We start from the raw sequence: 15022 nt of genomic DNA, 5'->3' as shown, positions 1-15022 counted from the left end.
CCTGGACACGGGCTGAGGGCGTCGGGTGCAAAGTGGGCAGGACTCCTGGATCCAGGGCAATTCTGGAGTCCTTTACTGGAGCTTCTTTCTGGACAGGGCTGCTGTCCACGGGAGATCTATCTGGTGTGCAGGCAGTCCTCTTGAGGCTTTTAAGAGGTTGCTGGTCCTGCAGGATGCATTGCCTTTTTGGAGCAGGGCTTCAGAAGTTGGAGACAGGCCAGTAGGGCTAGAGCCAAATCAATTGATGTCTTCTCTACGGGGGTTAAGCTTGGCAGTCCTTTGTCCTTCTTCTTGAGGTCACCAGGAATCTGATGAGCTAGGTGCACGGGAGCCCTTAAATCCTGGATTTAGGGGCATTACAGGGGTCAGAGGGATGTAGCCAAAGACAACTGTCCCTGAGGGTGACTACAGCCTTTCCGTCTCCACTCCATTTGGGCTGGGGGCACAGACCTAACCCTATTGGGCCCTGTCCTCCAAAACAATATGGTGGGTTTTGAAAGGAGTGGGTCACTTCAGCTCTGGACACCTTAACGGTAGTCCTAGCTGAAGTGGCACGCCTCCTTGTTTTTCCAATTTTTTCCGATGGACTTGCCTCCAAAAGTGGGGCTTTGTCCCGGGGCAGGCATCTCCAGTAGCTGGAGTGCCTTGGGACGCTGTAACAAGAGGCCTGAGTCTTTGAGACTCCCCGCCAGGTGTTACAGTTTCTGCAGGGAGGAGGTGTGAAGCACCTCCACCCAGAGCCACAGAGAGCACAGAAGCTCTCACCCCATGTGGTCAGAAACCTGGCTGGAAGTGGCTGGCTGGCACAGACCGGTCAGTCCTGCACTAGATGTTAAAATACAGGGGAGTATCTCCAAGATGCCCTCTGGCATCAGTGTGGGTTTATTGCGTTAAGAAGTTTGATACCAAACTTCCTAGACCCCAGTGAAGCCGTCGTGGTCTGTGGAGTTTGTAATGACAAACTCCCAGCCCATGTGCTCTATATGGCCATACTGCACTTTCAGTGCCTAAGAATGGACTTAGACACTGTAGGGGCATATTGCTCATGCCGCTGTGCCCTCACCTGTGGTATAGTGCACCCTGCCTTAGGGTTGTAGGGCCTGCTAGAGGGGTGACTTGTCTATATCACAGGCAGTGGTTGGTGGGCATGGCACCCTGAGAGGGGTGCCTTGTCAAGTTTGTCTTTTTCTCCCCGCCAGCACACACCAGCTGCAATGGCAGTGTGCATGTGTTTGGTGAGGGGGTCCCCCAGGGTGGCATAATACATGCCTCAGCCCTTGTGGACTTTCCCTGGCCACAGGGACCTTGGTACCATGGATAACGTTTACAAGGGACTTAACTGTGTGTCAGTGGTGTGCCAATTGTGGGGGGCACTGGTACAGTTTTTGGGAAACAGGTGCTCTGGCCTGGTTAGCAGGACCCTAGTGCACACTCAGTCAAGTCGGCATCGGTATCGGGCAAAAGATGAGCCAATAACCATGCCAAAAGGGGCGCTTTCCTACAAAATCCATCCAGCTCACTGCAAATACCTCAGCTTCATAATAGCGGTAACACAATACCAGTTCAAAAAGTCACTACCGCACCCCATGTATTAACTAGATGCCTAGTGGTAGTCGCAGCACATCCATGTCTCCCCCATATCTGGACCACTGTCTCATCTTCCATTTTCTCTACAACGCACTCACACCATTTAACATACACCTTCTCCATCAACTGGGGTTTACCACCAACATACAAAAATCACACCTTCAACCTTCACACGTTCATCCGTATCTAGGGGCTATCCTCAGCACACAACTGGGATTAGCCTACCCAAATGCAGCCAGGAGTCAGAACATTGCAGTGCTGCTACAACAGTTTCATCCCAATTAACAAATAACAGTCAGAACAGTTTAGTGACTCTTAGTCATGTTGGCATCTTGCATTGCAATAGTACCACATGCAAGACTACGTATGCGCCCACTGCAGGAATATTTAACGAGTCAGTGGTCTCAATCACAGGATCAGTTACAAGATCTAGTGTTGGTAGACAGCCACACTCAACACTATGCAGTAGTGGAACACTTAAATCAAAGTGTCAGCAGTTCCGCAACCCTGTTCCCCAGATCATTCACACAGCAGACGCATCCCTCACAGTATGGGGTGCTCATCTGCAGGATCTCATAGTAAGAGTCTCCAGGACACCAAAAACCAGGGTCTCCACATCAACTACCTCGAACTTCAAGCTGTTCAACTAGCTTTGAAAGCGTTCCTAGTTCATCTGATAGGCAATGGTGTTTTGATCCTCACAGACAACACTACAGACATGTTTTACCTACAAAAAAGAGGGGGGGAGCGGGGCTCACACTCCCTACAGTTATCACACACATCTCAGGAGATTTTGCTTTACTCAGTACGTAACAACATTCAGCTGCTAGCGGAACTCCTCTCAGGGATGGACAACAGCTTTGCTGACCTTAGCAGGAAGCGGCAAGTCCACGAGTGGGCACTCCACCCGGAGTCCTCCTCCCTTTCTTCCACAGGTAGGGGTTTCCGCAAATAGATCTGTTCGCAACTCCAGACCATGCAAAATGTCTATAGTTCACCTCCAGGCTCCCACACCCACTATCCAAGGGCAATGCACTATGTATGAACTGGGCAGGGATATTTGCCTACCCTTTACCACCTCTCCCTCTTCTTCAGTTTGTGGTTTGGCAGGTCAGGCAAACGTCTTGCACCCTTATTCTGCTCACTTGAGATCGACAACCATGGTTCACCACACTACTCAAGCTTTCTGTAGTGCTGCACACGAAAATTCCCCTCAACGCGTGCAGAACCATGGAAAAGTCAGCCATCCAAATCCAAAGAAACTCAACCTTGCGATTTGACTCCTGAGGTCATAGAATTCGGGTATTTGAATCTCCCAACCGATCATTCTCAGAGAGGCCCATATACCCACAACCAGAGTGTGTTGCACTGCTAAGTGGAAAGGATTTGTTTTCTACTGCAGCAGTAAACACATTGACCCATTTAATGCAGTTGTTCAAAACATTGCCTGCTATCTTCTCTGTTTTGCAGACCTTTGTCTAGCTTACACTTCAGGACGCCTGCATTTAGCTGCAGTAGCTGCCTACCTACAAAACAGACAACACTTAACCTTGTTCAAGGTACCAGTTATTAAGGCATTCATGGAAGGTCTTAAAAGAGTAATTCCACCTAGAGTTCCCCCTGCATGGAATCTCAACATTGTACTCACCAGAATTACGGGCCTCCATTCGAACTGTTGCATAAGTGCCTTGCCAATACTTCTCTTGGAAGGTTGCATTTTTGGTGGCCATCACTTCACTTAGACTTGTCAATCAGTTCCAGGCGTTACCTTGGAAGAAACTTTTTTCCCGCTATACAGGGACCGGGTATGCCTTCAAACTAACCCAAAATTCCTCCTAAAAGTGGTTTCCATTTTCCACCTTATCCAATCAATTGAATTACCTGTTTTCTTTCAGAAACCCGATTCAGTTGTAGAAAGGGCCCTTCATAACCTAGATGTGAAAAGAGCTTTAATGTACAATATTGATAGAACTAAAGAGTTTCATAAAACCAAGCAACTTTGTTGCCTTTTAGCCCCCTCACAAAGGAAAGCCCATATCTCAATCGGGCATCTCCAGAAGAATAATTAAATGTATTCAGACATGTTACGCCAAAGCTAAAATAACTTTGCCCACATGTCCTAGAGCAATCTCTGCCCTAAAGATAGGAGCTTCTATGGCTTTCCTGGACAAAATACAAATATCTGAAATATGTAAAGCAGATGCATGGTCTACTCCACACATTTTTACTAAACATTATTGTGTAGATGTGTTAGCACGCCAACAAACAAATGTAGGACAGGCAGTGCTAGGTACTCTTTTTCAAATAACTGCAACACCTACAGGTTAGCCACCACTTTCTGTGGGGGACACTTCTTTACAGTCTATGGAGAGCATGTGTGGTTACAGCCACACATGCCATTGAACAGATTATTTACCCTGTAAGCATCTGTTCGTGGCATGTGGTGCTGTAGATTCACACGCGCCTGCCCTCCTCCCCAGACACCTGTGGCCGTTGCAGTATCTTCTTATACTTTCCTATGCATGGGCATCTCCTTAATACCACTTACACTTCATTCTCACCCGACTGAGGGAAAACATTTGACTATATGCCCATGTGCATTATCACTGAGAGGAGGAATTACTTTGCCTCATGACTCGAGAGACTTCTTCGAAGAGAAACAGCTTCCACACATGCGGACCTAACACCAAATGGCAGGAGTAGACAGAGCATGCGACTGTACAGCACCACATGCCATGAACAGATGCTTACAGGGTAACCTAATCCTTTTTCCGATACAAAACTGTAGGAAAGTACCCTCTTTCTTGGCATGGTTACCCCCCTTTTCTGCCTGTTGTCAGTATGTTTTACTGTGTCTACTGGGTTCCTGCTAACCAGGACTCCAGTAGTTTTGCTCTCTCCTCTAAATTGTACCTTTTTCTTCCCACAGTTGGCATACAAGTCCCCCCAAATCCCCCCCACACCACCACCACCAATGTAAGTCCATAGTATACGGTACGTAGGGCATTGAGGTTCCTGGGGATCCCTATGGGCTGCAGCAGTTATTCTGCCTCCTATTGGGAGCCCTGCAAAGGGTTCTGCAGGCCTGCCATTGCAGCCTGCGTGAAACGGGTTCATGCACCCGTTTTCACTACAGGTCACTACACCACGTCACTATAAGTCACCCCTATGGTAGGCTCTCTCAGCCCAGACGGCAGGGTGCAGGTATGTTTGTGTGAGGGCACCCCTGCACTAGAAGAGGTGCCCCCACAAACTCCAGATCCATTTTCCTGGACTTTGTGTGTGCGGGGTGCCAATTGCGTGTACTGGACATGTGGGCCCGTGTACAGCTACATGATGGTAACTCCGAACTGGGGCATGTTTGGTATCAAACATGTTGGAATCCTATCCCAATACTGTTGCAAGTATTGGAAGTATGATTCCATGCACTCTGGGGACTCCTTAGAGGTCCCCCAGCATTGCTACCACCAGTCTTACAGGGTTTTACAGGCATCCCAGCTGCCAACCCTCAGACAGGTTTCTGCCCTCCTGCTGATCAATCTGATGAAGCACAGGAAGGCAGAACAAAGGATTTCTTTTGGGAGAGGGGGGTAACACCCTATCCCTTTGGAAATAGGTATAACTGGCTTGGAAGTGTTAGCCTCCCCAAGCCACTGATTTGCTTTGTAGGGCACATTTGGTGCCCTCTGTGCATAAAACAGTCCACACCGGTTCAGGGACCCCTATTCCCTGTTCTGGCGTGAAACTGGACAATAGAAAGGGGAGTGACCACTCCCCTGTCCATCATCACCCCAGGGGTGGTGCCCAGAGCTCCTCCAGAGGGTCCCTGGGTTCTGCCATCTTGTTTCTAATGTTGGCAGGGAACTCTGGGAGCATCTGATTGGCCAGGCAGGTGACGTCCGAGCCCCCTGCTGATAGTTGCTTACCTGGATAGGTGACCAATCCCCATTTCAGGGCTATTTAGGGTCTCTCTCTTGGGTGGGTCCTCAGATTCAACTTGCAAGATTCCCAGCAGGACTCCTCTGCAACCTCTGCTTTGACTTCTGGCCTCCGGAACTGCGACTGGAACCTCCAGGACCCAACAAGCTGCTTCCAAGAAGAAAGAACTCTTCAGCAACATTCTTTCCAGGGCTCCTGTCAGCTTTGCAACATCTCCCTCGCCGTGCATCCTCAGAAGACTGCAACTCTTTAGCCTGCACAAGAATAAGAAGGAATCTCCCTTGGAGTGAAGGAGTCACTCCCTGAAACCACAGGCACCTACAACAAGCGACAACCGGCTGCGTGGATCCCCTCTCCTGCTGAGCTGCGTGGATCCTGCATCCCGGGTTGTGGTCCGGAGTAGTCCTCTTGTTCCTCTCTGCCAGCTGTCCAACTTCGGTGGAGATTAAGCCTTTGCCTTCCCACGCAACGCAACACAGGACAGTACCCCCGTGCACCGCATCTCTTGCAGCTGCCAAGGCTTGTTTGCATCTCTTCCAAGGGATCTTCAGGCGACGTGTAGCTCCAGCACTCCATCCTGCAAAGCATGGCCTCCTGCGTGGTCCTCCTGCTGCGTGGGCTTCTTCTGCGACGCCTGTGTCCCCATCCTGTGGGACTCCTGTGGTTGCTGCCTCTGCTCCTGTGGACTATCTGTGATGCTCAGGGTGCCCTGGGATTCCCCCTCCTGGGTTAAATCCTTCTGGGCCTTTGCTGGTCCCCGGCAGCACCTCTTTTCCACTGACAGTGAGTTTGCCTTTGCCATGGCTTGTTTGTGGAAATCCTTCACCAACACCTGTCTGCAATCTTCCTTCCGTCATGGGACATCTTCGGCATCCATTAGGACCTGTTGTCCGGCTGCAGTGCTGATCTGATCTTCATTACCGTCGATCAACTCCTGCATCCACAGCTGGGTGGGTAGTAGCTCCTACTCCTCCTGGACTCCACTGTGACTCTTGGACTTGGTCCCTCGCTCTCCACAGGTCCTCTTTCTTTGGGAATCCACCACTGGTTTTCTAGCAGTCCTCTCTGGGTGTCTTTTTTCTTATTTTCCTCCATTTGGGTGGTTTGGGGAAAATCCAGTGTTTTACTCCTGCTTTCCTGGTCGCTAGGAGGTACTGTGTTACTTACCTTTGTGGTTTTCTAGTACTCCCAGATCCCCTCTACACATTCAACTTACCTAGTTGGCGGGTACCTTGTTCGCGTTCCATTTTTTTTAGTATATGGTTTGTGCTCCCCCTAGGTCACTATTGTTTCTTGCTATTTACACAGTCTCTTAACCTTTTCTATGCCTGTGTCTGATTACTAGTTTATATATTTAGTGTATTACTTACCTTCTAAGGGAGGTAAGTATTTTGTGGTGATTTGTTCCAAAAATAAAGTACCTGTTTTTTGTACAACTGAGTGTTTTCTTTCATGTGTGTAAGTGCTGCGTGACTACAGTGCTATTGCACGAGCTTTGCATGTCTCCTAGTTAAGCCTTGGCTGCTCATCCACAGCTACCTCTAGTGAGCCTGGCTTCTAGACACTGCCTATACTTCACTAAGAGGGGATACTTGGACCTGGTATAAGGTTTAAGTACCATAGGTACCCACCACATACCAGGCCATTCCCACAAACGCTAGTAAATTAAACTCAAAATTTCAGTAGATACTTGTGTCACCTTTAACAAATTTCCCAGGAGTGCAGCTCAGTACAGCCAATACTTACCATTTGCATGCATGTGTTTTCCTTGCCACACTGAGATACACATTCCACAGTTACTCTATCATGCTCTCTTTGATTTCATTAGAACTCTGGCTACAAGTCGGACCCAGAACACACTTCCATATGATATTTTCATTTCTGATAATGATCTGTTCTCAACAAAATGGTTCTGTTACCCATGCCTTGGATGAGAGGAAATGTGAAGCTCTAGTGTTAATATCAACATTCCTTGTCAGCCGTTTGTGAGAGGAAAGGAACTCGCGACCAATTAACTCTTCAGTGAAAAGAAGCGCTCCATTACAAAACCATATGTCTATGAATTGGGGCACATCATCTCATTTTATTTGTGCAAGAAGTCCTTCATATACTGGAGCAATTGTGGATGACAGTACTGACGTGTAGTTTTTGAAGACAAAAATATCAATTTTAGAAGTTTAAATAATGGTTATATGTAATTTGTGCACACCAGTGTATTTTCTCAGATATCGATATGTGTATATGTATTTATGCAGGTGATATGTACAACCAAGATGGAGATGGTGAAGAACCAGAGTGGGTGAAAACTGAGCGTGAGCAGTTTGTCGAGTTTAGAGACAAGAACCGTGATGGGAAAATGGACAAGGAGGAGACCAAAGATTGGATTCTCCCATCGGACTACGATCATGCTGAGGCTGAAGCTCGCCACCTCGTATATGAGTCAGACCAAAACAAAGTAGGAGAGCTGTGCCAGTCTTGCCCTTACACGTTCTTAAAGAAATGCAGAGAAAGGAGTTGTTTATTATGAAAAGTTACAAGAATTAGCTTGCATTCTAATCTAAATGTATTGGCCTATTAAATTAAGTAGTGCTTGGTGCACATGGTGTATTCTAAAAAGCAGTGATATGAAGGTGACAGTGCTAGATGTGACATCGAAGAATGGCATGAACAGTAGAGGTCCTGGAGAAGTCTATTGTGGTGGTAACTTGGTTAGAGGTGGTCCATCTTTTAAGAATGCATACTATCAAAGACTTAAGTGGGCTTTGCTTGGAAAAACTGAAAAATCGGTGCTTTTTCCCCAACTTTCACTGTGATATTATAAAGGCAACTAGCCAAGAAATGTGCGAGTAGGGTAGGTCACACCACATTCCTTTCATCCCCAGATGTGAAACTGGCAGTGGCAAAAGGGATTGAGGAGTTGCCTGTGTTTTCTCATCACCTCTCTAGCAGAGCTTTGAGTGTTTCTGATAATGATTTTGAACATGGAAATAATATGGCCAGTTGGTGAGGAGTCTTGAGCACCTGGCCTGCAATTGAGTTGTAGCCTCGCACTTTGATTTTGAGAGTGCTCAGCTAACTCGGCCATAATTGTTTAGGTTTAGATGAAAAGCTCATCTTTGTTAGGAGGTGCTGCATAGATAAAATCAAGGTCTCCAAGTACTACTTCATGGAAAAATGTTTGTCATTTTCCATGTTTACTATGTATTAGTACAATAATTACCTACAACGGGGTGATTCCTTGGTCATTCTATTGAAGCAGGCGTCTTTTTGTCACATACATTTCACAGAAAACTCAATTGGAAGTTCCCCGAATGAGGATAGGACTTTGTCCCTTTACATTTTTTAGAGTGTCGTTTGCTCTATTCCAATGCTTGACAACTAGGAATTAATTTAAGTGTCAGGCCAGGATCTCTAGAGCAGCCACTTGTGTTGGTGAAGTCTCTATCATGTGATTGTCTTCGCTATTCATGCAGAGTAAAATGCTAAATTTAGTTCTATAGTTAGTACATGTCATCCGCGCTAAGATTAATATGATTACTAGGGATTGATATTTTGACAGCATATGTCAGTCAGTTAAGAATGTATCACTTCAAGGATGCGATACTAAATCTGCCAGCAACATGGCAGATTTAAGACAGAATTTTTGACTCGTGTTGTAACAAGTGTTGTTGATCAGTAACATGTTCTTACATTTCTTGTAGATATTGCCTTGTTTTGGATATTTTAATAACCTTTGCGTTTCCTGTTTTTCCACAGGATGGACGGCTAACCAAAGAAGAAATTGTTGACAAATATGACCTCTTTGTGGGCAGTCAGGCGACGGATTTTGGTGAAGCCTTAGTAAGGCATGACGAATTTTAGGATCCTTCCAGCAGCTGCACCCAGCCTGCGTCCTGAAAATAAGTTATTTATTAGGGAAGCAGGGGCACAAAAACACATTAGCTGTTGTTGAGGTCCCTGAAGAGGAGTATGAAGCCCAGTCCAGCCCCCACGAGAAGTGAATATACTGCGCCCTAATCATGGAGCGAGGACAGCGTTGTGCTTATTCTTTCGTTATTATTTGTTCCCCTATTGTACATTTTTGAGGGAGGGTTTGAGTATGGGCAGTGTGATTTGAAGATCGTCATATATTTTTACACTTTACCCATACTACTATTGTCTGGTTTTGCAAATAGAGTGTAGGACTTCTGAATAATAATTTTGTACTCATGGTGAGGAGCAGCTTCACCGTTACACCAACACATTCTTACAACCCTTCCTCCATCTCCTTTATGCCCAACGATGTTTATTAGAGGTATTCTGTGTCTCCCATTTTACTTGTCTGGGCTCCTGCTTTGCATTGCGTGCCCAGTTAGTCAGTGTCTTGTTTGGATGTATCAATGTTCCCTGTTGTGTGACACTTGGTGCATGATCCTCCTTGCAATGTACTCTGCATTATCCCTCTCTGGATTTTCAGAAGCTGCCTGCAACCTTTGGTTGAAACTAGGCTCAGCGTGAAGTTTTCAGTTAGACTGGAATCTTTACTAAAGCCGTCCTACAGTTATTTAAGCTTTTTCAGAAAGAAATGGATGCTTGAGATACAGGGCCGCATTAGTCTCAAACGAATATGTCACTCGTTGGGCTCAATCACGGAAGCAATCTATACTGTGTTATTCCTTAGTTATTACATTTTGTGATGAGCTGTATGTTAAAATAACTTGTTAGTCACTTCCCCAGTGCAGAGTTGTTAGTGTGCTAGTGCTATGCCATTGCATGTACAAGCACATCACTGTTTGGTGGTAAATGCTGAAGTCATAAAGCAATACAAATTAATTTTTGAAACATTGAAAGATCAAAAACGTAATAGAGATGGATAAAGAAAAAAAAAAGGCATTCTTCGAATGTTTGTCAGAGCTGTTAAAACAATGAAGCGCCACAGTGCTGCTTCAATAGCTATAAATGTTCATGGATTGCATAGGCCCAAGGCTACAAGTGGTGCAGATGCTGTCACATGTAAATGCTAGACACTGGTAGATGAAGGCAAGAAGCTACATGCAGAACTAGGGGCATCCGGAGGTAACCAGGGCGGTGCCTTTCTTTTGCTTAGATGTTATACCGAATGACCGAACACTGCCGCTCCTCTACTGTGTTACAGGCGGAAGGCCTCTGCTATGATTGTATTTAAAGCAGCCTCCGAAAAAGGGTCTCATCACAAAATCCCTCTTCTGTTTGTTTGTATAGAACCATCATTAATCACATATTTAAATACACTTATTATTAGCTCTTCAAGCGCTGCCACCTACCTGCTCAAAGTGAAACCTACATTTTCAAACCGTGTGACGAGTGCTTTCTGAAGTCCTATGTTCACTGTGTGTAGTTTGCTCAGATAATGTAAAAGAATACGAAGTGGTCGGCGATTGAATAGTGTCAATATTAACACTTTAGTCTTGGTAGATTAAATTGGTAAAGTTATAATGTACTAAAGCAATGCCAAACTTGACAGGAGCTCTGCATTGGATTTATTTGGGTGTTCTTTTTGGACAACAGGGCAACGACATCACTCTTTGGTCTGCACTGATTCACTTGATTTGTTTTCTGAGGCTTTTTAGTACTTTTTTTTATTATAAAAGTGCCTTTTCGTAGAAACACGTTGGTAACGTGCAGAAGGGTGCTTTCAGATAAAGCACTCCCATGGAGACTTGCCCTTTTACGTTTATGGTCATTTGGTAGTGTAGGGTTTTCCAGATCCAGAACTGTTCCTCCATGTCTCTGGGAAAGGTGTGTCCGGTCGGTCACTGGCAGAAGACCAGTGCTTTGAGCATGTCTGGCTGCTAAAGCATCCTTTCAGATCTTAAGAGAAGTGATTTGTTTATGTTTCCTAGTTGATTGCACAATTGAATAAACAAGTTCGGTAACAAAGTCCCTATCATAAGCCTTGGTGTTGTTCAGGTGCCTAATTCGCCTCAAAATAATCCTGCCAAAGACTGACTTGCCAGAGAATGATGTTTTTAATTAACACCAGATAAAGACAGTGTGTAAAAATTACAAAATGTATCTTTGTTGGAGTGTGAACAGGGGACTTGAGTCTTGCTTTCCTGAAAAACGTGGTTTACTTTGCCAGTTACTACAGAATTTCCAAATTCAATTTTTTTTCTGTGGATTTTCATTGATGTTTATTGGTTTGATAGTGATGTAGCAAAGTTGTAGCTTGAGACATTGCTTTGTTTATTTACCACACTTGGGTAATAGCTTCCAATGTAATCTTAAATGTATCTAGATTAACTAGAAATCTATTGCAGTATGAAAGCTGTGTATCTGGTCTTAGTGAGTGTTTGTGTGACTGATCAACCTGAAGACATTGATGTCTTTGAAATGTGATAAGCACCAGTGTTTGCATCATTTCTAGACGACAACGGGGATCTTTGTGATCTGTAGTGTTGTCAGGATTTTCATTCATGAGCCCCCGCACCTTTAGGAAACCAAAACTCTCATCAGCCAAACACTGACCGTGCTATGAGTGATTTCAGCATAGCACATTCAACCCTGATGTATTCTTCTTTGATATTCAAAAACCTCTTCATTCCTGCATTGTCCTGTGCAGATCATCAGTAATAGTGCACTCTTTTCAGTGATACTTTACATTTAAGTCCCCTTTTCTAATGCTTTCCCTGCCCTAATTTTGGCCTGATGACACTCCGCATTTTTGGATGAAAAATCAATACACACATTGGAAGGAACTCTGTAAGACCTATTTTTTGTAACCTTGAGTTTCTTATTTCTTTGTGCCCAGTTTTTAATTTTGCGCTTTTTAGACCATTTTTAATTCTTTTAAAATGTGAAGCTGGCAGGTTTGCTAACTCTGAGCTTAACTGGATGGTCTCCCACACAAAGCGGGTAGATAATATTTCACCTGAAACAAGATAATTTTCCTTAAAGTAAGAAAAGCCTGTTTAGCAGGGTAGTCCTGACGCACTCTACAGATAATATTCTATCTGATATTATTCAACTCAAAACCCCCTTTTTTTCCTAAAAGAATGTTTGCTCAGCATTCAGAATGACTCAACTAGAGGACAGGACAGTGAGCCCACCTAAATGGGAGAAGGGGAAGGTGGAGGAGAGAAAACGTTCACACTGATGAACAGGTTGTTAGTGAAGAGTGGTGGGATGTGGAACGTAAATTCTATACTTTTCGAATTTCCTAAAGTTGTGAAGTACCTCACTGTGTGTCAAGAGTTAGAAGTGTTGGGAAGCGCTTCCCCTTAAATGTGTGACTGCTATTTCTCATTTGGAAACAATATGTTTGAATAAGTTCAACAAATACCTTGAGAATGCTCTCATAGAATCTTGGTCAGACAGAGAGGTCTTGCCATTCAAGAAAAAATAAAGGTTAATGTAAAGAAAATAGCATTTTGAAGCACATTCGTTTGGCTTTTCCTTACTGTTCTGTCATCAAACATGGTGATCTTGGAAGCAGTGTTCACTGTGTATGACCCTTCCAATTTGGCACAGTCATGTGTGAAAGTGTTGGGTTTGCAGTGGATTGCTGCTGTAACTGCTTTGGCGAAACTAATAACGAATGGTGATAAGAAAAAAAAACTCAATTGTTGCCAACGTGTGTGCGACTAAAAGACAGAGCCCCACAATACTAAATTTAGTATCTAAATGACTGACCACATTCTGTGGAGCAGGTTTTCACATAAGTGTATTTATACCCATCTTCTTTCTGACTAAGCTTTTGTTCTTGAAATATTTAACATTCTGCACTTTTGTAGTACAATGTGACTTGTATGTTTTTTCTACTTTTATGTTGAACAGCATTGCTTTTAAACATTAACACAAAATACATTTTTGTAAGTAGTTGTGAAAGTTTTGCATCTGATAAGTTTGAAGATTTTTCACTGTGCTTCAGGTGGTCAAATTATATTTTTTGTAACTGTAGAAATGTTGACACCCTACTGTGCTGTGTTTGGAGAAGTGTAGTGGCGAGAGGGTAGAGGGTTAACCTACTTTGCCAGCCCTACTTGCCTTTTGTGGGTTTTCTTATTTTTTCCCCTCCTGGTGGAATTTGCAGTGTTAAGAATATTGGATGAATGTGGACCCTCCAAAGCCGGTATTGGTGGGCTTCCAGAAGACTAGCACCTCCGAATGACCGGCAGGGCTGAGCATTCACTGGCACCTAAGGTCCTCATTCTAAATTGATCAGTTTTTTCTGACCCCTGTGCAAACCCGTTGTTGCATAGGGTTGGAATCACGAGTTGGGTGGTATATACCACACCTAGTAATTACCAAGTGTGTTAAATACCTCAATCTTCTGTGAATGCTGGCAGATCAAAGCTGCCATAATTTAACACTGAGAAACAATACAGTGTTTACTATGATGACTTTGGTGCAACAAGCACCAAAATACACGTTATTCTTCAAAAACATTTAATATGTGTTCAGATCTCTGGAGAGTCGGATTTTGTTGATATGGTGAAAACACAGACCATGTTGACCTACCCACATTTATGGCATAACACAAGTTCTTTGTGTAGTTTTCAGTCCTAGCCCTTAAGATTCATTTGAGAAAAACACTGACTATAAGCCAGTTCTCTGGATGCCAGTGTTTTTTTTTTATTTTTTTTATGTTAAACCACCTTCCAGGCCACACATTAACACAGTTTTAACACACTAGGACTACGGTCACTAGTTGTACTAGTTGTACATATAGTGTAGAAGGCTGCCAGGGAATGAAATCTAGAAACTCATTTTCACACATTTGCTTCTCACACAGCTATGCTCTGTTCGTGTGAGATTGTGACTCCTCTTTAAAGAGAAGTATGTTGCTACACGTTTCATTTGCTGCATTTCGTTAATTTGAAGGCAACATTTCTTTGTGCCCTCTATATTCACCTAAACGCCATCTACGAAGATGGAAACCATGGAGATAATAATGTTGATCTTATAGCAACAGCGGCTACATTAATTTGATGCCCCATTGGGAAGGCTTGCCATTTTCTCATACTTTTTAACCACACCCCTGCTGGACACCAAATCAACATGGAGCGAGAAGCATAAAGGTGGCTTCCAAGCATGCAGTACTGATTATAAGCCACTGCTATAACACTTGGTCACATTCTTAAAGTGTTGTTGATCCACTGAACAGCCAGAACCTCAAGACTCTTGATCCTTATAGGCGGAAGTATCTACCACCACAAACCTCACCTCTGGAGCTTTCACTTTTCCATGAGTGTAACATTTTATATTGTGTTATTACAAACCACAAATTGTTTTTTTTTTCCTCAATAAAATTGTTTACATTTGCTTAGGAGTTGATCTTGTGTTTTGTTATTAGGTGGTTGTATGTGTTTCCTTAAAGGCATTAAGGTGTTCGATGATTGTGTCTCTGTGTAGCTGATGCCTCCATGCTAGGAATTCTGGGTCTGTCCCCCTTCACTTTCATCACAAACCAGCCTGCAAGCCAACATCTGAAAGAGACTTCTAGCTGCAGATTCCATATGGTATGTGGTATGGTTTA

At 44.2% G+C, this 15022-nt stretch overlaps 1 protein-coding gene across 2 annotated transcripts in view; it reads left to right on the top strand.

The window, feature by feature from the left end:
- CALU (calumenin) overlaps window positions 1–14808 on the top strand; it is a 70125-nt gene extending 55317 nt beyond the window's left edge. For both annotated transcript variants that reach the window (XM_069229408.1, XM_069229409.1), the window contains exons 6-7: window positions 7782–7981; window positions 9283–14808. In XM_069229408.1, coding sequence (XP_069085509.1) covers window positions 7782–7981; window positions 9283–9387 — 305 coding nt within the window. In that variant the 3' untranslated portion in view covers window positions 9388–14808. The remainder of the gene's footprint in view (window positions 1–7781; window positions 7982–9282) is intronic.
- The last annotated feature ends 214 nt before the right edge of the window (window positions 14809–15022 follow it).

The sequence above is a fragment of the Pleurodeles waltl genome, chromosome 4_1, assembly GCF_031143425.1.
Source record: "Pleurodeles waltl isolate 20211129_DDA chromosome 4_1, aPleWal1.hap1.20221129, whole genome shotgun sequence".
NCBI lineage: Eukaryota > Metazoa > Chordata > Amphibia > Caudata > Salamandridae > Pleurodeles > Pleurodeles waltl.
The sequence above is the reverse complement of the archived record's forward strand: the minus strand, read 5'-3'. Positions and strand labels throughout refer to the sequence as shown.